Source organism: Podarcis pityusensis, assembly GCF_964106645.2.
Source record: "Podarcis pityusensis genome assembly, chromosome: 8".
NCBI lineage: Eukaryota > Metazoa > Chordata > Lepidosauria > Squamata > Lacertidae > Podarcis > Podarcis pityusensis.
In genome coordinates, this window is record NC_138033.1 from 65812569 (window position 1) to 65838539 (window position 25971).

Sequence of the window (25971 nt, forward strand, 5' to 3'; positions counted from 1 at the left end):
CAAGTTCAATGGCTGCAGAAGACGGACTTCCTGCTTCCACGTCTCTCCGTTTTCAGCCAAGTTCAAGCCAATTTAAATTTTCCCTTTAAAGTCTCTAAATTCAAGTGACTCAGTCTTTTACTCACAAGTTAGTTGCTTTTCGTCCGAATCCGTAATTTAGCAGGAAAAGGGATCAGCGCTCACCGACAGTAGCAGCGCGGCTTCACTCCTCAGGCTGTGAAGCAGCTCTCAGCGCCGCAACCCCCCTCCGCGCTCCGGAGCCCCTTACGGGGTTCCTTCTGCGCTTGGAGGGTCGCTCAAGGCGCCCACCGAGCCTCAAGACCCCAGGCTCTTGCCGCCTGGGGTTTTCCAGAATGGGTCTCCGCTTCGCCGTAGCGGACGACCCGTTGCCTGCGGAGCCTCCTCTCCCGTTCAGAAGAGGACCGCCATTGCCGTTCGCGCCGCCCCCGGAAGTCCAGGAAGCATACATAAATAGCCTCTCACCTCTTTTGCTAAAAGGAGTGCATTAACCATTTCCAATGTCTCCTTAAAATGTAACTAATGAAGTTAGGAGTTGCCATGCCTTAAAATGGTGACAAACAGTCCACTAATAATAACATCCAACCCAAGCTCTGAATTTGTTTGAACATATAAAACCACATTAAAAATGTGCTTTGCTGATTTCTCCTCCCCACCAAGAAAACACAAATATTTGAGGACAGCTGATTTGAGGCATTGAAAAAACTTTTGAAATACTTAAATGGTGTGAAAAATGAATATGGCATGTGTATTATTTTTGTTTACTTAATGTAAGTAAAATATGCCAAAACTTATCCTAATTAATTCAGGACACTGGAAAATGTTTCAGTTCAAAACTTTATAGGAAAATGACAACACTGAAAAAAAACTTATTTCACCTGAAGGCTAAAGTATCAATCCTATGCACATTTACGCAGAATGATTCCTACTGAACTCAATGAGACTTGCCTCTAAGAATGATCCTAAAACAGATTTCACTCCAAAAATATACATAAAGCCAGGGACTACAGGCAGGAGACGAAATGGCAAAACATTCATCCCAAACCCAAAGAAGATTGATGTTTGGCTAGTGTTACATAGAAGAGATTTATAGAGTGGCAGCTATGTTGCAGCAAAAATAGCAAAGAATCTTGTGGCATAGACTAACAAATTTTATACAGCATAAGATATTATGGACTAGTCATCAAATACGAGCAATTGCATTGAAGTTATTATTCCTACTGAAATATATAGATGTATGAGAAAATAATCTTTTCAAATTGGGGCAGGGGTTTTCACATTTTGAGATGTCAGCAATAAACACTGGCCTTCATTTTTCCACCCAAAAAAATCCCTAAAAATAAACATGCTAAACTAAATTACTCTGTAGGGCATCAGAAAATACTCTAATCTAGATAGGAAACATTTCCAGTTTTTTTTTCTTGGAACATCCTCACCACCAAAACAGGTTTCAAAAGTCTGGATACAGTTTTGGTACTTTATGCTACAGAATAAACTGGAAACAGAAAACGGTACGAGTATCAGTAGAACATTCTTTTCATGCAGAAACCAATGTAATCCTGCATTCTGACTTCCAGCAGGTTCTACAAGTCTCACAAAAAAGCCCATGAAGGCAAGTGTTTTCTTGTGCAACAGCCCTCAGCACCCAGTCCTAAGAAGCATCCCTGCTCCATTCCATTAAACTATCATGGTAGATACTCTTCCAAACTTCCATTTCCAGGCCAGCCAGTTACCTCTGGAAAGCTCACAAGCAGACCCTTCCTTTGTTGCTGTCACTAACAGCATCTAATACTCAGAGAAGGTCCCCTCCTGATCATGGTTAATAACAAAATACATAAGAGCTGTAGCTCAGGAGAATCATCTTTGCATGCAAAAGATCCCAGATTCAATCAATAGGGATGTGTGTGTGAGTGTGTGATGGGAGCATGGGGAAGACCCCTGTCTGAAGCTTTGCAAAGCAACTCCCCATCAGCATGTAGACAACACTGAGTGAGATGTCCCAGTGATCTGGTACATTGAAAGGAAACTTCTTACATGTGTTAGGAGCATCTGTTGCACATGTTTTGTGTGGAGAAAGGTTCAGGTTTATTCACCAGGCTAGGCTAGGTTGGACAACAACTCCCATTATCCTAGGCCAGCTTAGCCAATAGTCAGGGGTGATGCAGTCCAACAACATCAGGCAACCTAAGGTTGAAAAACACTGGCATAGGCAAGACTGAGTTACACAAACCAATGCAGACTGGGAACAAGACAGCTTCCCACAAACAAGCAGGACGCAGAAGAGAGAGTCCCATCCCCTCAATGAGAATCCCGACTTGCAGAACTCCTGCTACCCATGACCATTTGTATTTTCGCCCACTTCATAACGGCATATTGTATTCAATGGCTATAACTCATAGCTCTGTAAAACTGAAATAATTGCATAAAACATTTGTATTGGGTTTTATAACTGTGTGCGCGCTTCGTCAACTAGGCTGTTAGCCTCCCCAAAGCACATCAACAGAAATAATAAAATTAGGGTGAGAGCGGAGGTTTCCGTTAACGATCATGGTGCGACAGTCCTCACCAGGGATCTAAACACAGCAAGCCCCCACCTCCACATAAGACAGATGCACCCCCATCACACTTAAATGGTTAAAGAGTGTTGAGGGGAGACCTGGGACAACCCAGGTCCAAATCCCCACTCAAGTCAGGGAGAAGAAGAAGAAGAGGAGTTTGGATTTGATATCCCGCTTTATCACTACCCAAAGGAGTCTCAAAGCAGCTAACATTCTCCTTTCCCTTCCTCCCCCACAACAAACACTCTGTGAGGTGAGTGAGGCTGAGAGACTTCAGAGAAGTGTGACTGGCCCAAGGTCACCCAGCGGCTTGCATGTGGAGGAGCAGAGACGCGAACCCTGTTCACCAGATTACGAGACTACAGCTCTTAACCACTACAACCATGAATGCCGCCTTAGCTTAAGCTCCTCCGAGAAAAGCCTGGACGGGAATTCAGCAGGAGGCGGTTTCGAAAAGGACATATGCAAGACAGGTATGTGCCCCCCCCTCCACAGGCCTCTGCCCTCCAAGAGGGGACCCTCCCCCCCCCCCCGCCCTGCAACTGTCACCACGCAATATCGCACCAGGGCTAAGCCCCTTCTCTCCTGCCCCCCATTATGCGCTTCCCGCAGTCCCCCGCCACGGCACTCGACTCTGCCCCCCCCAGATAGGACCCTCCCCACGGTTTCGTCTCTCCCCCCCCCCCCATTATCCCCACATCTTTAGTCCTCCATACCAGAGAGAAGGGCCTGGGAGGGCTAGAGAGTCATCCCTCCCTCTCAACCCCCAAGTCACGTGGCTACTTAGGACAGCCGCCGCCGCCGGGTGGGAGGAGAGAAGGGGGCGCCTCTGTGGGGCGGAGTGGGCAGGAAGGGCGCTCGCAAATACCCACCCTAGGCTCCTGTCTCCCCGGTCCCAACTTCCGGCTCGGCGGCCCCGCCTCTGGCCGCCGTTACCATAGAGATGGCGCAGCGAGCCCTCACTTCCGGCGCGGCGAAGGCCCGCCTCCCTTGACAGACGGGGCGGGAGAGAAGGAGGTAAACGACGGGAGGTGGGGCGCTGGTAGTGCCGCCGCGGTGCATGGTGGGAAAAGAGGTTGAACGCTCGGGACCCGGCGTGGGAACTCTTGCGCATGCACAGGAAGCCGCAGCCCCATCCCCCTGTCCTAAACCTCGTTAAGGCTCCGGGAGTGAGAGGGTTAAAGGGGCGTCGCCCAGGATGCCAAGCAAGCGATAGCAAGTCACCCTCTGGTGTCCTTATATGAATTGAGACGTCAGAGGGGGCGGAGCCCCCTGACGTGTCGAAGGGAGGATCTCCGTTCCCGGAAGAAGCGGCGCAGCAGGTGCCATGGAGGAGGATCATAGGCAGTCGCTGCGGCGGGCTCGGCTGCGCCTAGTGAAGGAGTTGCAAGTGGAACCCCTCTGGGATCTGCTGCTGCACCAAGAGATCTTCACCCCGGATATGATCGAGGAGATCCAGGTGTGTCTTTTGCTCCCTTCCCCCGCACAAGCGGCCCCTTTGTTCTCTTCCAGCCTTCCCCAAGTTTCACTTCTTAAAAGGCGGATCCTACCTCAAGTGCTTGGGAGTGTTTGAGGCTGTGATCCCGTATGTGCATTTACAGGAGAGTAAGCCCCGTTGAACTCTGCCTTGTGACTACTTTGGCTCTTGGACTGCTTTCATTTATCTGGTGGGAGCGCCATCCATTGTTACAGTATTTACTTCTGAGTAAACACAGATAGGATTGTGCTGCTGAGAGAAGTTTCAGGGGTGCCTTAAATATTTTAGGCTGCTTTTCTGGGGCAGTGCCTGTCCAGAATGGCATTCAGTAAAAAATGCAGAAGTTACAAATAGTCCAGAATTTAAAATTTTGAAAACATAACTCTGTTTTCAGCAGAACTGAGAGAACATTACTGAGACTATCACCCAGAAAATGGACATCATTTTGAAAGTGTGCCTTAAGCCAGGGATGAGGAAGTTGTGGCTCTCCAGGTGTTGTTGGACTCGGACTCCAGGGATAATGGGATATGTAGTCCGGCAAGATGGGTTGTGGGTTGGGTGAAGGTGCTGCTGCATCACACTGTTGATTCATGTCAAGCTTGTGGTCTACTAAGATCTCTCAATCCATTTCATGTGTCAGGCCAGGTGTCCCCCATCTTATATTTGTACATTTGATTATTCCTGCCTAATTGTAAAACCATACACTTGTCCCTATTGCAATTTGTTGTGTTAGATTTGGCTCAGTTCTCTAATCTGCTAAGGTCATACTGAATCCTGATTCTACCTTCTGCGGGACTATCTACCCCTCCCAGTTTGGTGTCATTTTCAAATTTGATGAGCCGTCCCTCAATTCCTTCATCCAAATCTTTATATATACGTTATTGAACAACACCGGCCCCAACAAAGGCCTGACTTGCTGACTGCTTGCTGTCTGCAAGGCTGCTCTAGATTTCAATATTGCTACCTAGCCCTTAGTTCTCCGTTTTCTTCTCCAGTATGCATGCACTGTTTGTGAAGTTTTTTGTTTACAAATGCCAGGAGGAATAACTTTCGTTTGTCTTCAGAAAGCAGGTACACGCCGAGACCAGGCCAGGCAACTGGTCATTGACCTGCAGACTCGTGGGAAGCGAGCATTCCCTGCTTTCATCTGGTGTCTCCAAGAAACTGGACAGAATGACCTGGCCGCTTTGCTGAGCACAGGAGGTGACCAGCCACAGTTGCACCCAGCTGATCTAAAGCCAGTTGAAATCCGTCCACGTTCTGAACCAAGGGATCCACGTATGATTTCTTCTCTGACCTTGTTTCAGTTGGGGATTTTATAACCTCATTTTAGCATGCCTCCGTGGTCCTGAAACTGTATCTATAGAAATCAGAGTGAAAAACAAACAGAGGCCATTTGTTGTTAATATTGCAACCCAATGTTGCGGTGTAGAGCATTCCTGTTCAAGCTAACAACCAGCCATACCTTTTCCCAAGACACTCCATGCCATATACCCTCCTTTTCTTATACTCTTCACACACTTAAAACAGTCAATGCAGATATAGCATGGGGGCAGGGAACCAGGAGAGGCAGGGTAAATGGAATGGATTTTTTTGGGAAAGGACATGGCTGGCACCTTGCTTGCATGCTTATGTTGTTATATTTCAGTATTATTCTTTTTTTAAACTTCTACAAACAGTGAGATTATTTTGAGCATGCTTGATACATCCCTCTTATTTGGCTAGGATGGGAAGCTGTTAGAGGAAGGCTATTGTAGAACATAAAAGGGACACGGGTGGCACTGTGGGTTAAACCACAGAGCTAGGACTTGCCGATCAGAAGGTCGGTGATTCGAATGCCTGTGACGGGGTGGGCTCCCATTGCTCAGTCCCTGCTCCTGCCAACCTAAAAGTTTGAAAGCACGTCAAAGTGCAAGTAGATAAATAGGTACCACTCCAGCGGGAAGGTAAACAGCGTTTCCATGCGCTGCTCTGGTTCGCCAGAAGCGGCTTAGTCATGCTGGCCACATGACCCGGAAGCTGTACGCCGGCTCCCTCCGCCAATAAAGCAAGATGAGCACCACAATCCCAGAGTCGGCCACGACTGGACCTAATGGTCAGGGGGTCTATTGTAGAACATAAATCAGTATGCTTTATGAAGAACAGGCTTCCTATGCAAGAGGGGTTGCAGTTTAAAACAGATGCAAGGACATGTCAGAAGGAGAAAGAGGATGGGACAAGAGAGGAGGAGAAAATCCTGTTATTTCCATTAAGCAAATTTTTGCTCAGTTACACTATGGTACTGGGACCCGGGGGTTGTTCTAAAGCAGGGGTGGCTCACCTGTGACTCCAGCTCCCATCAGCTCCAGCTCCCATGGCCAACGGTCATGGAAGATGAGAGTTGTAGTTGATCAACGTTTGCAGGGCACCAGGTTTCCCACCCCGTGCCGTAGATAATTCTTGATGCTATGCAGCGTCTGTGCAGTGTTTACAAGTGAAGAATTTGGCTTCTTGTATTGCATTGCTCATAGGTAACTTTATACCAGTTTCATCATTAATGGTCAGGTTTAATTGTACTGTGGTTGGCCTATAATTGTTGCAGTCTGAATGCATCCCAAATGCATCGAACCCATAATGACAGAGCAATTACTTGGAGTACATGCGTGCACATCCCAAATCTTGGCACCACGTGAAACTTGTGCAGAAACACAGCAGACCCTATCCTTGCAGGTATTACGACTTCTGGAAATTTGCCTTTTCCTGTTCAAGAACTAAATGAGAGACGCCAGAAACCATCCCGTGACATCACGGCCACTCGGGGTAAGGAGAAATCAGATTTCTTACGTTAGATTTTGATTTCTTACAAAGATTTCCCAGTTGATGGTGTGTAACTCACCCAGTGGGTCTGCGGCACCATTCACATAACAAAAACTACCATGGAGATATCAGAATTTTCAAAAATAGGGTGTCCATGGCTTGGCTTTTGAAAAACGGGGGATCCACTGCTTTATACAGTGGTGCCCCGCAAGACGAATGCCTCGCAAGACGGAAAACCCGCTAGACGAAAGGGTTTTCCGTTTTTGAGTTGCTTCGCAGGACGAATTTCCCTATGGACTTGCTTCGCAAGACGAAAATGTCTTGCGAGTCTTGAGATTTTTTTCCCGCTTTCCCCCCCTTTATCTAAGCCGCTAAGCCTTTAATAGCCTTTTAGCAGCTAATCCGCTAAGCCGATAAGCCTTTAATAGCCACTAAACCGCTAATAGCGCTAATCCGTTAAGCTGCTAATAGGGTTGCTTCGCAAGACGAAAAAACCGCTAGACGAAGACACTCGCGGAACGGATTAATTTCGTCTTGCGAGGCACCACTGTATGAAATATATTTCTAAGTATTTATATTTTGATCTTTGTCTCATTCTCTAGGCTCTGTAGAAGAAAATACCAGAAGGAACGCTGAAACGGTTAGCTTATTACCATTTCTGCAATCAGCATATTTAGGGTTTGCTTGCGGGTGGGTGGGGATGGGTAGCCCCCTTAATTTTTGTGCACCTTAATTTTTTCTGTGGCAGCTCATAGGCATCCCACATACAGTGCTTAGGCTAGTGTGGTACGTTGGCCAGAATCACCAGTGACCATGTTTAGGGAAGTTTTTTATGACTGATGTTTTAATGTATTTTTAACCTTCTGTTGTTAAGCCGCCCAGAGTGGCTGGGGAAACCCAGCCATTTAGGCGGGTTAGATATAAATGATGATGATGAACTGGGTGAAAATTACTATTCTTTATTGGTATCCCATTTGTCTGTTAGAACACACTTATAAAAACCTTTGCAAACATATGAACAAGGTTGCCTTTGTCCCATGATGGCACAGTACTGCCTAACATACCTCAAGAAGAGGCCTTTCCTAAAACCAAAAAATTGTAGAGTTGGAAGGGACACCCCCCCCCCGGCTCATCTAATTCAACCCCTTGCAATGCACTGCTCCTTGAAACTCTTTCTAATGGGGATGCTCGGGATTAATAATAATAATAATAATAATAATAATAATTTTATTATATCCCGCCCATCTAGCTGGGCCTCCCCAGCCACTCCGGGCATATTAAAAACACAATAAAACATCAAACATTAAAAACTTCACTAAATAGGGCTGCCTTCAGATGTCTTCTAAAAGTCAGATAATTGTTTATTTCCTTGACATCTGGTGGGAGGGTGTTCCACAGGGCATGGATGCCACTACCAAGAAGGCCCTCTGCCTTCTGGGGCCTCCCACTCACAGAGCCTGAGCTGTTGACCTCTCCTTCTGAGACATACCCTTGGGCCTTGCTCCTGTGGATTGTTTAATATATGGAAACTTGGTCTCCTCCCGCCTCCGGCTAAACCAGCAGTGGGCAACCTCAGGCGCAGGGCCCAAATACATGTCTCCTGGCCTCTCTCACTGGCCCTTGCAGCGCTCTCCCTAGGCTCAGGGGTGGGGAGCCTTTTTGGCTCCATGGGCCAGATTGTTACCAGGATCAGCTTTGCAGACCACATTTGATGGGCAGGCCCATCGATTGACAGCCCATTTGTGTTCACCTTTCTCTCCTGGATGCTTTTGATGGCAAACAAGCTGGTTCTAGCTCCCACCTCCAATGTTGCTTGACAGGTTTACGTCCTGAGAACGGACCCCTGTGGCTACTGCCTTATCATCAACAATGTGAACTTCAGCAGCACCTCTGGCTTATCCTCCCGGGCTGGGTCCGATGTGGACTGTGAGAAGCTGGAGAAACGCTTCAGATCCTTACGCTTTGAGGTCTTGACCCGACGGGATCTTAAAGCTCAGGTGAGAATTTCAGAACCAACGCAGAAAACAACACAGCCTTGAGCAGTACTGTATGGGCTGCTGTTTCTCACATTCAGGTCTCATTATTGTTGTTGTTGTTGTTATGTGTTATTATTGTTACAGTTGTACCTTGGATCCCAAATGCCTTGCGAGTCGAACATTTTGGCTCCCAAATGACACAAACCCGGAAGTGACTGTTCTGGTTTGTGAACATTCTTTAGAACATGAAAGTCTGACGGGGCTTCCACGGCTTCTGATTGGCTGCAGGAGCTTCCTGCAGCCAATCAGAAGCCACGCTTTGGTTTACGAACATTTTGGAAGTTGAACAGACTTCTGGAATGGAATCTGTTCGACTTCGGAGGTTCCACTGTATTATTATTATTTACCTGCCCTTCACCAGGATGTCTCAGGGCTGGTTACAATGATTTCATGATTCAGATTTTTTAAAAAAATATTGGCCCCTGGAAAGACAAGATGCTGGACTAGGTAGGATCCCTTTGGCCTGATCTAGTATGTCTCTTCTTCTGCTTTATTTCCCTAGCAATCATTAGTCTTGACAATCACAAGCCCCCAAGGAATGTTTCCTTGCAGTGGGAATTCCAGCCCCACAGCCAAACAGGGAACCCAAATAAGGAACAGGAGCTGGAAAGGGGATGATGGCACTTCCCCCCTCATCCATCATCTCCAGCCTACAGTGTGGGAACCTGAATGATTAAGGAGTGTGTCCCTTCCCATAGGCTTTGACCTGATGCTTTCTTTCAGCAGTTTTGACACCAGGGTGGGGTTTCTAGAGGGGGCAGAGCTGAGGTTACCAGCTGTGTTGATGTGGGTGTCTTTAACATGAGACCTTTGGAAATATCTGCAGGAGATTGTCGCGGAGCTGCAGAGCTTGGCCACGCGAGACCACAGCTCTCTCGATTGTTGCCTGGTCGTCCTCCTTTCCCACGGCTGTCAGGTAGGAGAGGCTGGTGCTCCATTCACATCCTAGGATTGTAAGACGCTTGGGGCAGAGAGCTGTCTCTCTTTGTATAATGGAGCTCTTCAAAATTCTTTTTAAAAGAAATCTTAAATCACCTGGCTTCTAGTTGATCCATTTTCTTCTTCTTCTTATTATTATTATTCATACAGGAAGAAAATAAAAAAGAGAAAACACAGATACAGAATTACACACAGGAATAACAATAAACACAAAATTTTCCTAACAAACAATAAAACAGAAGTTGGTCTTCACTATAGACCTGACCTCCTGTCTATTCCTTATTTCAATTTCATATTACTTATTGCCAATACACACTTGTATCATAATTTCACTTTTTCTTCATATATCTTAACTCTTATGTCAAACTTGCAACTATTACTGAAGTTCCTCGAATGCTGCAACAGAGTTTAAACTACTATATTTATATTTTAAATATTCTTTGAAAACCTCCCATTTTGAGACAAATTCCTGTTTTGATTTATTCTTTATTTTTTCTGATAGACCATCTAATTCGGCATATTCTGTCAGCATTTGGATCCATTCATGTATAGAGGGAATTTCAATACTCTTCCATTTTGCCGTGATGAGAGCTCTTGCTGCTGCCGTGGCATATAAAGAGATACCCTTCATTTTTTGTGGAATATCCAAATCTGTAACTCCCAGGAGATAGGCCTCTGTTTTTTTTAATAAAGAGATCTTTAGCATTTTTTGCAATTCTGAATGAATACTCTCCCAGAATACCTGTATTTTCTTACATAACCACCATTTTTATATACAGTTGTACCTCGGGTTAAGTACTTAATTCTACTCAGAATAGACCTGTTGAAAATTATAGACCCAAGTGAGCCACGTCCATCAATTTCAATAGGTCTACTCTGAGTAGGAGAAACATTGGTGGCAGCACAATGTTTCTGCACTAGCTGTAGCCTCCGGACCATCTTCAAGGGCATCCCCATGTTGGGTGCATGGCAGTGGCCATTGTGGAAGGTCTAGGAATTGCTAGCCCTTTGAATATATGGCATCTTTTAAGGCCACCTGCAAGGAAAGAGACATCAGAGAAGGCTTGGTACCTGGAAGTTGGCATGAATTTCTTTGGATACCGTTGCCAGCGTTCTCTCCTTGCAGGCAAGCCACATTCAGTTTCCCGGTGGAATCTATGGCACAGATGGGCGGTCCATTGCTGTGGAAAAGATTGTCAGCTACTTCAATGGGACCCATTGCCCTAGCCTGAGGGGGAAACCAAAGCTCTTCTTCATTCAAGCTTGTGGAGGAGGTGAGTGTGTTGATAGGCCTCTGGGAACTCAGAGTCCAGGACCTGGAAGGAGTTGGCCGTTGATCTAAGACGGCGGTTCTCAACCTGTGGGTCCCCAGATGTTATTGGGCTACAACTCCCATCATCCCTGAGCTCTGGGCTTGCTAGCTAGGGGTGATGGGAGTTGTAGTTCAACAACATCTGGGGACCCACAGGTTGAGAAAGGCTGTTCCAAGAGGACCAGAACCAGGTGTGGAGGCCAAAGGAAACAAAGGGCTAGTTTCCAGAGCAGAAAAAATCACTGGAAGGGGCTAGTGTGTCACTGAAACTAGGTAGCGTTCAAGATTGAAGGCGTTTTCAGAATGAGGAGGGAGTTAATAACTTAAGAGGAGTCCGTTGGATTAGGCCAATGGCCCATCTAGTCCAGCATCCTTTTCTCACAGAGGCCAATGGGAAAAACTCAAGCAGGACCCAAGCACAAGAGCCTTCTCCCCTCCTGTGGTTTCCATTAACTGCTGTTTAGAAGTTATTCTGACTCCAGCCATGGAGGCAGGGCATAGCCATCATGTCTAGTAGTCACTGATAGCCCTCCTTTCCATGAATTTGTCTAACCCTCTCCCCCTGCCCCCAATTTTTTTTAATGGAAATTTTTCATCATGCCGTACAATAAAAAACTAACTGATATAAATGAAAACCCAAAAAAGAAAGAGGGCAGGTAGGAAAAACAAAGTCCTCTCTCTAAGGTAGCTCTTAACCCTTGTCTCCATAGAAAAGGGTGGACCCTCTGAGCTCTCACCTGGGAGCTTCTATATCTTCTCCCAGCCTCCCACCCTGGGAGGTCTTCCCTTCCCTGCCTCTCCACACAGGGTCCTTTGAGAGCCAGTGTGGTGTAGTGGTTAAGAGCGGCGGACTCGTAATCTGGTGAACCGGGTTCGATTCCCTGCTCCTCCACATGCAGCTGCTGGGTGACCTTGGGCCAGTCACACTTCTTTGAAGTCTCTCAGCCCCACTCACCTCGCACAGTATTTGTTGTGGGGGAGGAAGGGAAAGGAGAATGTTAGCCGCTTTGAGACTCCTTAGGGTAGTGATAAATGGGATATCAAATCCAAACTCTTCGTCTTCTTCCTTTGTCAAGTATGCACCACCTTCAGGTGTGTAAAATCCCCACAGTGACGCAGAGTAGAGGACACCAGAAATAATAGAAGAATGGGGGGGGGGGTGAGAAATAAAAAGGGCTTCTGATTCTCCGCCCGTCAATTACAGATAAAAATATTATTCAAAGTATTCTCTCTAGGGTGACGTCCAGCTATTCCTGCTTCTGCTAAGTGATATTTTCCCAATCTACAGACCCAAATGTCTCAAATTCATTCATTTCCCCTTCTGCACAAAAAGTCCAAATGTCAGCAGTCTTCTTCCTCCACTCCGACATAGCAACTTTACCTCCAATAACATCAACAACTGTTCCTCCGCGTTGGAAAACAACAAATCCTTTCGTCTTGACGGCAGCAATCAGATTACAATCTAAACAAAATTTAAAGAAAGAATGGGTGTGCGTAGTTTAAAATATGGTAAAACGAAGTTCCAAAAGTGATTTATTGATAATGTTTAGACTGAAACCTACAAAGTTAAGAGGAAAAACGGACAAGATTTCATGGTCGATAGCACTAATATACTGATTAAACACAATTTAAAAGATACCTAATAAAGCTTATAATGCCAAACATGGGTGGAGGGAAGTCACGGGGAAAAGAGGGTGAAAATAAATAATAATATTTGGATATATGTATGTTGAATGTCATGTTAAATTGCTAAAGGATGATTTGTTTGTTTTCAAACACATCATCGTAGTATTGCTGCACTGTAAGAGCTATAATAAAAAAGAAAGAAAGAAAAGCAAAAAAAAATAATCCCTTTGTCTTTGTTAACAGTGTCTACCCCGTAGTCATATATTAAAAAAACACTCCATATTTATTTGCTTATTGTAGAATAGTTAATTCACATCCAGTTCTGTATCTTCCAGTCCTATTTCCTCATGGACATTATTTTCCATACTAACTTTTAAAAAAATATTTACACACGCTATTGTGTGGTTCGTGTATTGTAGATGTTTTTTGAGAGGTCTGTGCACTTGGGTTTTCTAGAGAAGAAGGACCGAGGGTTTGAAGTGGATTCTGACCCTTCTGCGGTCGAGTCGGATGCATCTCCCATCCAGGTGCCTGCAGTAGGCTCTGATCAGACGGATGCAGTTGCAAGCTTGCCCACCCCTAGTGACATCCTGGTGTCTTACTCTACTTTTCCAGGTGAGCGAGATGAGCGCCGCAATCCCAGAGTCGTCCACGACTAGACCTAATGGTCAGGGCTCCCTTAACCTTTAATGTTGAGACCTGAGGCCAAACAGCTCTGCTGTTCCTCACCACCATGGATTGGCCCTGCTTTCAAGCATGTACAGTGGTACCTTGGGTTAAGTACTTAATTCGTTCCGGAGGTCCGTTCTTAACCTGAAACTGTTCTTAACAGGAAGCACCACTTTAGCTAATGGGGCCTCCTGCTGCCGCCCCGCCGCCGGAGCCCAATTTCTGTTCTTATCCTGAAGCAAAGTTCTTAACCTGAAGCACTATTTCTGGGTTAGCGGAGTCTGTAACCTGAAGCGTATGTAACCCGAGGTACCACTGTATTCGCAATAAGGACTAGACACTTGATTTTTTAAAAACAAAATATTGCTGAGATTCTTAGGAAGCTGGCTTTCTGCACCCAGTTCTGCTTTCTGCAAGTTTTCTCTCTGTTTCTGTGAGATTGCGGGATCCGCACAACTTCTCATGGGTCCCACCCCCCCAATTCCTTTCTTGCAGGTTTTGTGTCCTGGAGGAATAAGTGCACAGGCTCCTGGTATGTTGAAACCCTGGATCACGTGTTGGAACAATATGCCCATTCCGAAGACCTTCTCAACATGCTCCTGAGGGTAAGCTCTGCATGTTTGAGCTGTGAGGCCTGGCTTAGGATCATAGAGTTGGAAAGAACTCTACAATCTCCCCTAGCCTCCTTCTCAGTACAGGATCTGCAGTGCAGGATGCAACCTCAGCGTTCCTCACAGTTGGCTCAAGTACAATGTCAGAGCAGGTTCCTTGGGATTCATAACTGGATAACTTAATCCCTATGGAAACGAGGCTTCTCACTATCTGTGTAGTGGGTTCAAAGCTTGTTTACTAATTATGTTGAAAAAAGTAAGAACTTGGTTGTGTGTGGTCTCAGAAGTCTTCTAAACTGTGGAATTCTACGTGTGCTGTGAAGCAAAAAAAACCCAAAATATTGTGGCTTAACGTCAGAATTAATTTAAGGTCTAGAAGCCAAGCCTTTTGAGGAATGGTTGAATAAACTGGGTACGTTTAGCCTGGAAAAGAGGAGACTGAGAAGAGGTATAATAGCCAACTTCAAATATCTCAAGGGCTGTCACACGGAACATGGAGCAAACTTGTTTTCTCTTGCTCTGGAGGGTAGGACTTGAGGCAATGGCTTTGAGTTACAAGAAAGGAGATTGCGGCTAAACATCAGGAAGAACTTTCTGACAGGAAGAGCTATTCGCCAGTGGAACGGTCTCCCTTGGGAGGTTGTGGAATCTCCTTCCTTGGAGGTTTTTAAGCAGAGGTTGTTTGGCCATCTGTCATGGATGCTTTAGCTGAGATTCCTGCCTTGCAGAGGGTTGGACTAGATGAACCTTGGGGTCTCTTCCTACTCTACAATTCTATTATTCTAAATAAATTCAGACAAAGTCGGACCAAAGCTGAGCTGTGGTCCTTCCACCAAATTTCCAGTCTCTTACTCCACCTAGCCATCTTTCTGTTGTCTGATACTTGAAACATCCCTTTTGTTGACACGATGGTTGTGTGTAAGAACAGGTGGAGCAAATGGTTTCTCCCTTCTCTCGCCCAGGTAGCAAATGCCGTTTCTGCAAAAGGGGAATATAAGCAGATGCCTGGCTGTTTTAACTTCCTCCGGAAGCGATTCTTCTTCACAGCCAAATGAAGACGCCTCGGCGAAACTTTGCCTTTAACAAACCCAGGGGAAGAGACCAGCCCTCTCGCAGAAGATGTCAAGAAGGCAGATGCTGGTGAAGCAGCTGTCTTATGGCTGGGAAGGGGAGCCTGTGTCTCTCCAGATGTTGTCGGACTACAGTTCCCATCATGCCCAGCCAGCATGGCCAATAGTCTGGAATGATTGGAATTGCAGTCCCAACAATATCTAGAGAGCTGCGGTATCTCCAGATCTTACGGATTTGTTTCGTCTTGAAGCCATCAGGAGAGCAAATTTCACCACTCTACAAAGATTCTTCTCTTCTCTTTCTGGTTTCCGAATCACCCATTGATCCCTGAGAAAATGGCCAGGGAAACCAGTTTGCACCAAAAGCCTGCCTCCTTCCAAGGTGTCCTCCAGCAATTTAAGATCCCCCTCTATTACCTTTTTCTGTGTCTGTATTGAAGGCATTCCAAATTACTTTTTCCAATTGCCTGTCTTCCTTTGCAAAAGTGATTGAGGGGAAGCTGCGGCTGTTAAGCCAGCTCACGTTGAAGGTGTAAACAGGCCGCAGATGAATAATAGAGGGCTGTCTCCAAAGTTAGCCCTACTCAGAGTGGATCCATGGAAATGACTCGCTTAGATCCATTGTTTTCAGCGGGTCTACTCTGAGTAGGACTTGGTCAGCTACAACCCAATAGTTTAAAAAGCACTTCGTTGGGGGAAGAGGATGTGTACGTTGTATGTGCACAATTAAATCTATATTTCTCTGCAGTCTGTCTTGTTCCTTATTTAGACTCTGTTGTCTGTGAAACTGCTCAGTGGCAGGAGCAAGGACAGAACATGATCTGAAGAGCATCCCACATCCTGATAATTTTGATAATTCCATGCCCTTGTGGTGTCTGTTCATGCCCGTTTCAGTTTATTTTTGGAAGGTCTGCTGAAACTTTTAAGAATTTGCTTTACATGAAACTTGAGCCATCTTTAGGGTGCTTGTCTGACAAATTTACCAAATATGCCCACTCAACTGCTTAGTTCTGTGGAACTAGTACTGATACAGGTGCCACATAATACTCATTCTGCATTTGTAAGAAATGAATCTTTTAGTGTGGCTGCGCTCACAACTTTGGAACTTCCTGCCTATTGACATGGGGCTGGTGTGTTCACTGCACTCTTTTCGATGCATGCTAAAAAACTTTTATTTAGGCAAGTCTGGCGCTGTGGGTTAAACCACAGAGCCTAGGACTTGCCGATCAGAAGGTTGGCGGTTTGAATCCCCACGACGGGGTGAGCTCCCGTTGTTCAGTCCCTGCTCCTGCCAACCTAGCAGTTCAAAAGCATGTCAAAGTGCAAGTAGATAAATAGGTACCGCTCCGGCATGTCCGTGCGCTGCTCTGGTTCACCAGAAGCAGCTTAGTCATGCTGGCCACATGACCCGGAAGCTGTATGCCGGCTCCCTCGGCCAATAAAGCGAGATGAGCGCCGCAACCCCAGAGTCGGTCACGACTGAACCTAATGGTCAGGGGTCCCTTTACCTTTGCTTACCCAGATATGTAGAATGTGGACAGGTGTTTTAATCTGTTTTTAATTTATTTTTTGAAATGTTTTCAATTTTCAACTGTTTTTACTGATGGTTTTATGGCATTATTCTTTTGTAAATCGCATTGAGGGTTGCTTTTTAAAAAAAATTTACAATCAGAATGTATATAAATTTATATAAATAAAAAACATGATGTTTCTGACTTACAGCTGCTTGGAGTGTTCTTGCATTTTGGCAAATGCATCCCTTCCTGACAAGTTACCTTGGTTGTCTCTGTTGAGACAGCGTGGTCATTGCCTTTGCATGTATTGGAGAAATTTCTGTTGGTGTGTGGGTGAAGCAGATGCATGCAGTGTGAAAGTAACCTTTGGTTCTGCCAAAGGTTTTAGTTTTGCTATTTTTGTGTTTCTGATTGTTTTTAATTCTCTCATCTATTAAACCACCTTGGGACAGTGGTTGAGAAGGCCAATAATAAATCAGTGTTAATAAGAACTGAATAAAACACCATAAATCAGCCAGCCAGGAGATGCCACTATGTACCTGAGCAGCACATGTTGAATTTTGTAACCCCTCATCAGAACAACTGGAAAAAAAAGGTGCTCCCAGCATCTGGGACTGAACACTCTTGCTTGGATTATTGCAATGTTTGCTTTTGTTTTATTGTGCAACTGATGTTATTCTTAAGACAGCGTTCCTGGCCGATTCTCTCTGGGTTTCAACGCTCCTCACCTTAATACTGCGCCATCACCTACAGACAATGCAAAAGAAAGAGGAAGTGTGAGCATTTGTCTCAAAAAGCAAGAAGCATTGGCTTATTTGCCTTTGTATATACAGTATTCATTTTTAAAAAAGGTTTCATCTGAATTTTGATCATTTTATGATGATTGCTGATTTCATATCGTATGCATATTTTACCTTCTCTTACATAAGCCACTTAGAGGGTGGTTTTTGTTGTTTGGGGAAAAAACAAGCCTTGTATAAAACTTGTAAATTGCTTTTTTTGTGGCATGTCCCCCCCCCTCCCTTCATCCCATTTGTCTCACATGAACTGGTTTCGCAGATGGCAATGGTGGGATAGGGGCTTGAGATGCATAAAATGGCTATGAGTGGGGACCTGGATTGGCTGCCAAAAACCCTCCCTTTCGAAACCAAAATCTCTCCAGCCGTCTTTCACCCATATCCACCCTCGCTTTGAGTTCTAAAAGCAGGATGGGCAGATTAGAGGCATTAGAGATGTCTGCTAGGTTCCCAGAGACCTTTGGTTACCTGAGGCAAAGGTGATCTCCTCCCTCCTCTGCAGAAACCACACACTTCCAATTCCATGTACAAAACCTGCCCAGACTGGCAGCTGAATCTGAGGGCCGTTTCCAGACTGAATGGGGAGTGCTTACTTTGGGGAGGGCTCAAAGGGGCAAAATATTTTGTAAATGATTTCGAGTGGAATGAATTTGAATTGCATGCCTATGGCTGCACTCTGCAGAAATCAAATGCAGAAATGAAAAAGGGGAAAAAAAGGTGCGTGTGTTCCTAATGCACCAAATCCACATCGGAAACAGAGCCAGGGAATTGGACGCTTCAGAAATCCAGAGGAAAATGTGGGTGTAGCCTCAGTCGAAAGGCAGATCTTCCCCTGCCGCCTTTCATCCCAAATGTGTTCTGTCTCTACTGAAGCCCACTCTTGGCGCAGCATCCATATTAAGCGGCAAGGATGGCGGACCGGCCTCAAGGTGTGCTGCTCACCTGCGCGATCCAGTCGTTGAAGGCGGAGACCCGCGTGAAGACAGACGGCTTGCGGTAGTAGTTGCAGCCAAGAGAGGAACCGAAGCTGACCACTCCGTGCACCTCCCATTTCCCACTAGAGTTTTGGCAGTTGAGTGGGCCACCAGAGTCCCCCTGTAAACAAGCCAAGCAGAATTTGATGGAGCTTTTGGGGAAGGAGATGCTCTGGGTCACCACGAATGCTCTGCGTTGAGGAATGGGGAATGGGAAAGTACAGGGGCATAATTGATTGGGGAAGGGCTGGGGCTCAGTGCTTAGAGCACCTGCTTTGAATGCAGAAGTTTCAACCTTTGGCTGCTCCAGAAGGGCTAGGAAAGACCCTTCTGCAGTGCCTGCTTAGCTTATACATAAATCCATGTATAAGCTAAGCAGGCTATAGCTTAGGGCTCCACTCTCTTGGGCCCCCCAAAAAAATTTAAAGGAAAAAAACCTGGATGTACATTTCCAAAATATAAGATAAAAAACAAATAAAATAAAACCTACAATTATTATTTCATGTGATAGCAAGTTTCTAGAAACTAGATTATGAGTCTTTGTAAATTGTGTTTCTAAAGGAACTTTTGTTATTGACAAATGCCAATGTGTTTGCATTATCAAGTTTGTTATAAATAAAGAAATCATTTTAAGTTAGAGCTCAATAATTATTTCACTATTAATATACCGGTACTTCTTAATTGTATTTCACTATTAATATACTTCTTAATTGTATTTCAGTTCAACAATTACTTTGAAAAAATACATGTTATGTTATGTGCAAGTGGCTTTAGATACCTATTAGGTCCATAAATTACCACATAGCATATATTCAACACAAAAAACAGCAACAATTTGTTGTTGACAAAGGACAGCTGGACATATAAAGGGCCCCATTACCTTCAGTAGCTTAGGGCTCATCAAACCTAAATCCGGCCCTGCCCCTCTGGCTTGGGAAGCTGCTGCCAGGCAGTGCAGGCTATCTTGAGCTGGAAGGGTGGTTTATATTATTGTTTCAAGGAGTGTGACTCAAATGTAAACCCGGCTGAATTTCGCCTCCATCCCTTGCGAATGCCAGAATGAGTTATGCATTGCAAATCTGGTTCTTTGGTACATCTCCTTCCGATTGCAAGGCGTGTTGTTTCTGGCCACTGGATTGGGCTGCCCCTACCCTGACACCTGCATGCACGAACACACTCACGTTGCAGCTGGAGATCACGCCATCGCCGCCTGCACAGACCATGTTGGTTTTCACCGAGCTGCCCCACCAGCTGGCCTGGGAGCAGGTGGCGTGATTCACCACAAGCAAGCGCCCCTGCTGCAGGATATCTGGCAACGGACCATTTGCTAGAAGAGACCAAAGCAAGAGGGTTATGAGATGGAGCAATGTCAAGCAAGGAAGTAATAGGCATCCTAAAAAGGAAAAGGTAAAGGACCCCTGACGGTTAAGTCACAGACGACTCTGGGGTTGTGGAGCTCATCTCACTTTACAGGCTGAGGGAGCCAGCGTTTGTCTGCAGACAGTTTTCCCGGGTCATGTGGCCAGCATGACTAAGCCGCTTCTGGAGCAACGGAGCACCGAAACCAAAGCAGCACACGGAAACGCTGTTTACCTTTCCGCCAGAGCAGTACCTATTTATCTACTTGCACTGGCATGCTTTTGAACTGCTAGGTTGGCAGGAGCTGGAACCGAGCAACAGTAGCTCACCCCGTCGTGGAGATTCGAACCGCTGACCTGATCGGCAAGCCCAAGAGGCTCAGTGGTTTAGACCACAGCACCACCCACGTCCCACAATAGGCATTCTAGTACTTTGGTTTTTTAAAAAATAAAAAAAATGCCCTCCCATTCTTTGAAAGTGCTCTTCCCCTGTGAAAGAGACTTCCAGTTTTCTGCCTCATTCTCAGGCAACTTTAGAAAGCTGGTACATGCAGTGTTTATTTATTTTATTTTTATTTAGAAGATTTATAAACTTCTTGGTAGTCCCCCTGTCTTCATCCCCCTAGCACTAAAGGAAGAGGCTTAAATTGTAATCTAGAGATGCCCAAAGGGCAAGAAAGTTGAGAATTTTAGCACCTCAGAAGAAGTCTTCTCACTTTTGGTTCTGATTGGAGCCAATCAGAGTGAAAGGAATCGACTCATAGAATTGTAGAGCCCAGCTCCCTGCAATGCAGGAATATGCAGCTGTCCCTTACGGGGATCAAACCTGAAACCTTGGTGTTATCAGCACCACACTCTAACCAACTGAGCTATCCAGGTGGTGAGTCAGCCACTGAAAATTGGCTCTTAGGGTTGGCCTGGAGAAATCACATGCGAGAAACACCAAGGAGAAGTGTGCCCAGAAAATAGTAGATCTAGCTGAAATGTAACACATGGAGACCTTTGTTTATTATTGCATTACACCCATGGTTATTATTATTCTATATTTATAAAGATTACTGTGTAATCTTAGATGGGGGCATGGCTGTGACTCTCATGAAAGGACCCTGCACTTCTGAGTGTATCACTGCACTGCTGCGCATTATGCTCCTCAAAAGGGCAATGAGTCGCAAACTGCTTGCAATTAAGTATAATAATAATATTTTTTCAATTTAAAAAAATCCATCACGACACTTACTTATCAGCCTTCCCCATCCAGTTACGTAGCAAGGATAGTTGGCAGCTAAGATACTGTTGGCTTTGGGGAGGCAAGCCGTCTGGATGCTGTTGCTCAAGGTGACATGCTGAGAAAGTTTGATGAGTGCAATATCGTTCCTGGAGAAAGAGGGAAAATGGGCATGAAGAGCAGGCCGCATCCATCCGTTTATTTAAAGCATTATTGTACCTCTTTAGACAGTCATGGCTTCCCGCCTAAGCATTCTGGGAGCTGTAATTTGCTAAGGGTGCTGGGTGCCATTATTCCCCTCACAGAGCTACAGTTTCCAGAGTTTACTGGGAAGAGGGACTGATTGTTAAACCACTCTGGAAATTGTAGCTCTGTGAGGAGAACAAGGGTTTACTAACAAAAGTTCCCAGGATTCTTTGGGTGGGGAGCCATGACTGGTAAAGTCTTATAATGGTTTAAAATGTAAGGTGAGAATGTGGCTTATGGTGTGCATGGAAACTAGAAAACCGCGCTGAGGGGATTCTAGATAAATTGCCCAAGATTTTTTTCCGCATTTCCCAGGGTTTGGGCAGATGAATGCAAAGACTCTGGATTAACTGACAAGCCTCCAGGCCAATAGGTGGGGGACTTTTGGCCCAGAGGCTAAATGTGACCCGCCACAACTTTTGCTGGTAAGGCTGTTCCCCCCTTGAACCACACCCACTCACCCCACACCTGATATTGCATGTGATGTCAGACATGGGACAGGTAAAGATATGGGATGATCCTGCAGCTAGAAAGCAGGATTAAACCATGCATCAGCTGACGAGTAGGGGATTCCATTTTTCTTGGTTAGAAAATGTAATTCAGCCGCAGTTTGTTAATGCTGCTGCTGGCTTTCACATGGAAAACGCAAGATTTACTCAGAAAAAATAAATGTATGACTTTGATGGCATGCCAAATACTAGAATTGATTTGAAAAATAATAATATAGAAAATTAACTTTATCTCTGCTCCACCACCACCACCACCACCACCACTGTTGGCCACAATAATTTTTTCTATTCTTGCTTCATGAAAAGCTATTATATTACCCATTGGTAAGTCTACTTGCGTCCCACTTGGGATGAACAATGATTTTTGATGGGGAAACGGCAACTGATCCTTTCTCGCTGGATGAGAGACTGTGCTTTCCAAGGAAGACGCGATAAGTCTGACCAGAACTGAAGAAATGGAGAAAAAGAGTGAGGGATGAGAGTGTTTCTTTGCATAATGAAGAAGAAAAGTCAAGTGAGTTGGGTTGTATCCAACTACATTTTACTTAGAGTAGACGCATTGAAATTAATGGACCTGAATGAGTCATCTGCCTTGATTTCAGTGGGTCTTTCTCTGAGTACGACTAACACTTGAGGGTCCGGCTTGCTGGCTTCTCACCGGCATCCGGCTGGCGACTGTGAAAGCAGGATGCTGGACTAGATGGGCCGCAAGCTCTTATTAAATTACAGTGGTACCTCGGGTTACACACACTTCAGGTTACATACGCTTCAGGTTACAGACTCTGCTAACCCAGAAATGATACCTCGGGTTAAGAACTTTGCTTCAGGATGAGAACAGAAATCGTGCTTCGGCGGTGCGGCAGCAGCAGGAGGTCCCATTAGCTAAAGTGGTGCTTCAGGTTAAGAACAGTTTCAGGTTAAGAACGGACCTCCGGAACGAATTAAGTACTTAACCCAAGGTACCACTGTATTATGGATACAACACAGTATTTTTTGCATATCAAACACTTTCATGGGCTACATTCATTTTGCCAATTGCAAGAAGAGCCTCGTTGCATCAGGCAAAGACCCAACTAGTCCAATATCTTCTTCTTTCAGTGACCAATATGTGATGGTCCAAGCAAGGGGGAGGTCAGTACTCTCAGTATTCCTGGCAGGCTGGAAGGCAAGGATCAATAAAGAATCCCTGACAGATGGACATCGAACCTCTGCTTAAAAAACCCCAATGAAGGAAAGTCACCACACTTCAAGATAGTCCATTCCTCTGTTGAACAACTCTTATCATCAGAGAGTTCTTCTTAAAGTTTAGTCCATTGTCATTTGAAACCACTGGTTCGGGCCCCACCCTCTGGAACAGCAGCATATACAAACTTGCTACATTTTCCATGTGACAACTCTTCAGATATCTGAAGATGGCTGCCATATTCCCTCTCAGTCTCCTCTTATCCACGCTAAACATACCCAACTCCCTCAACCGTTCCTCATAAGGCTTGGTTTCCAGGCCTTTGAACATCTTGGTCGCCCTCCTCTGCATACGTCCCACCTTGTCAATATCCTTCTCCAACTGTGGTGCTCATAACTGGACACAGACCGCCAGGAGTGGCCAAATTTCCCAGAGTGCCAAGAATCCCAGAGACTTAAATGCAGCTGTTTTATTTGGGTGTTGACATACCTGATACAGTGAGCGGCTGTCATGACCCAGTTGGTGGCAATGAGGGACCCGCCACATGTGTGATGCCAATTCCCACCGGACAAATATTGAAGGGAAGCCTGAGAATGAGAGGCAAGTCTCAGGATGAGCTTGAAGGATGCCCAACCCTGGACCACCCTTCATGCTACCCAAATCAGAGCCGAAACAAGCTTGCTCCTGAAAAACCCTCTCCAGATGCTCTGAGTGTGCATTTTGTAATAAATGACTTTAACTCTGATTTTTTTCTCCTTTCATTACTAGGCCTTTGACATGTTGACTTTGATACCTGTTGACTTTGATACCTGGTACATTTTCATAGCTGACAAACCGGAGATGGGGCAACTTCCTGGAGCTGTTTCCTCTCTCATTACAGGGTCAACTGCTCAAATTTATGGTGGAATCCTGTTTCTCTGGCATGCATGGGAGCTCCCACCCCACAACCAACCCTTCTCTGGAGACACCACAAAATACAGAGACAATCCTGTTTTTCTGAGTCTTGGAAATTGAGCACACAGCAGAACATGGCAGCTGGGATGGATGGGACACTAACCCTAACCCTAACCCTAACCCCCACCCCCCCACCCAATCCTCGGGAAAATAGTCCATGATGGAAAGCCAAAGGAAGGAATCTTTTTCAATACTGAGAGACAGACAATTAGTTGGACAACAAGACTCCAAGGCTGTATCTTACCTGCCAGGGCCAGCTGTTCTGCCGGGCATTCTCCCCTCCGACGACTCTGCTTACATTGGGCTTGTAGGCCGGGACCCCACAACTGAAGGCTGCGAAAAGGACACAGTGCAGACACTCTTGGAAGGTTCAATGCAACAGATGGATGATTCTCAAGGCAGCAAAATGCTCAGGCTACAAATTAGTGTGCCTATATTGTTGCAAGAACCCTCTTTGACTCTACACAATACCACCCCTTTCAGGGGTTGGTGGTGGCTGAGCTACTGGAAATCAGAGTGTGTGTGAAAGAAATGAGTTTTTGCTGAGTCTGTACAGGCTGTGTACATACACTAGACCTTCAGGTCATGTTCTCCCCTTGAAGAATTCTGGGCACGGCAGTTCACTCCTCAAGGAATCACAGTTCCCAGCAACTCTTACAAATGACAGTGCCCAGAACTCTTTGCAGGGGTGTGTGTGTGTGTGTGTGTGTGTGTGTGTGTGTGTGTGCTCTGAATGTGCTTCAAAGCTATTTTGCGTATGCAGCCTGGGTGAGTTGGAAATGCAGACCCCTCCCCATCCCACCACATCTGCACACAGAGCCCACAAAATGGCTTTCAGTGCCTGATACATATCAGAAAAGCATCTGGAGAGGTTTTCCACATCTCCTGGTAGAATCGATTGTGCATCTTGTTTTGAGGCTTTCATGAGCTTAATAATAATAATAATTTATATGCAGCCCATCTGACTGGGTTGCCTCAGGCACTCTGGGCAGCTCCCAACAAAAAGTAGAAACAGCACAATACAACCTCACAAACTAAAAACTTCCCTGAACAGGGCTTCCTTCAGATGTCTTTAAAAAAACTACATCGCTGTTTATCTGCTTGACAAGTGCAGAGCAGTTTCAAACAGCATATAAGCAGCCTGTAAAAAAATTCCTGCTCTGCTGCTGCTAACAATGGTGCTCATTCTTCATTGCTAGACCATAATCGCTCCTGGCTGGGTTTTGAGTTGCCCCCTCTCTGCGCTGCATTTTGAGAGCACCTCCCCAGCCTGCCAAGGACGGTCTAGTCTGACCTTCTCTCCAGGGTTCCCATTCAAACACACCACTTGCTTTGCAGATTCTGACCAGAGGTCCATCTGTCCAGTGATGTGTCTCCAGGCCCCTAGGGAGCCTGAATAAATGAGATAAACCCCGTGGTTTGTTCCTGGTATCAGACCCTCTGAGAGAGAATGCCTCTGCATGTGGAAATTCTGCTATTACTATTGCTGTCCTGGCCAGTAAACACTTGGCTGAGCTCTCCTTCATTCATAATCTAGATACTCTTTTTCTGAAAGCCATCTAAAGGAGTGGAGGCCGGCCACCTCCATGCCTATGTGGCTAGGAACCAGGCAATTACACCCTCTTATTTATCCTGAGTTCAACCCATACCCCCGTAGGCCAACGCCAGAGCAGCGAAGAGGACTCCAATCATGGCTGAGGACATCTCTGTTGAGAAGATTCTTGCTCTCCATCAAATGGTCTTATATTCTGGGCGGGTTTATCAGTGGCAGGTCCAGCTGATAATGCTATCAGTGGCATGGAAAGGTCTGCATTGGTTGTGAGCCACTGGGAGACATGGCAATCAGAAAGTTTCCATTGCCTTCCTCCCAAAGGCCATGCCAAAATACCCCCACAGCTGCTTGTTCTCCCACCCAAGTCACAGCTTTGGTGTGTACTGAAGATTGGGTGTGTGTCTGTTGTGCATTAAGGAGCCTGGGCAAGAGCAGGCTCGCAACAGAGGGGCTACGGTTGAAAATCCATGTCCTGCACCTCCCAAGAAAGCCTGCATGTCGTCGGTTGCACTAAAAATGGGGGAGGAGGACCCATGGCAACATGCTA

General features: G+C 45.7%; 3 protein-coding genes across 4 annotated transcripts in view; 1 reads left to right on the top strand and 2 right to left on the bottom strand.

Moving 5' to 3' along the window:
- The window catches only part of DNAJC16 (DnaJ heat shock protein family (Hsp40) member C16), a gene marked incomplete at its 5' end in the record, with an annotated part of 33566 nt that extends 29648 nt beyond the window's left edge, over positions 1-3918 (bottom strand). Inside the window, one exon of one of the 2 annotated variants that reach the window (XM_081016068.1) lies at positions 3449-3918. In XM_081016068.1, coding sequence (XP_080872194.1) covers positions 3449-3918 — 470 coding nt within the window. The other variant, XM_081016069.1, reaches the window with a different exon arrangement.
- CASP9 (caspase 9) lies at positions 3901-16833 on the top strand. The gene is made up of 10 exons (XM_081016202.1): positions 3901-4035; positions 5118-5331; positions 6763-6852; positions 7452-7489; positions 8670-8846; positions 9712-9801; positions 10951-11098; positions 13219-13377; positions 13927-14036; positions 15005-16833. The coding sequence occupies exons 1-10, from the start codon at positions 3904-3906 to the stop codon at positions 15095-15097; spliced, it is 1251 nt and encodes a 416-aa protein (XP_080872328.1). The 5' UTR covers positions 3901-3903; the 3' UTR covers positions 15098-16833.
- A 753-nt stretch (positions 16834-17586) lies between these two features.
- Positions 17587-25576, bottom strand: LOC308483279 (chymotrypsin-like elastase family member 2A; the record flags this gene model as incomplete). Its single annotated transcript, XM_081016969.1, has 7 exons — positions 17587-18518; positions 19579-19724; positions 20993-21129; positions 22054-22182; positions 23408-23505; positions 24117-24205; positions 25522-25576. 7 exons carry the CDS (start codon positions 25574-25576, stop codon positions 18348-18350), a joined length of 825 nt encoding a protein of 274 aa, XP_080873095.1. The 3' UTR covers positions 17587-18347.
- Between the last annotated feature and the right edge of the window lie 395 nt (positions 25577-25971).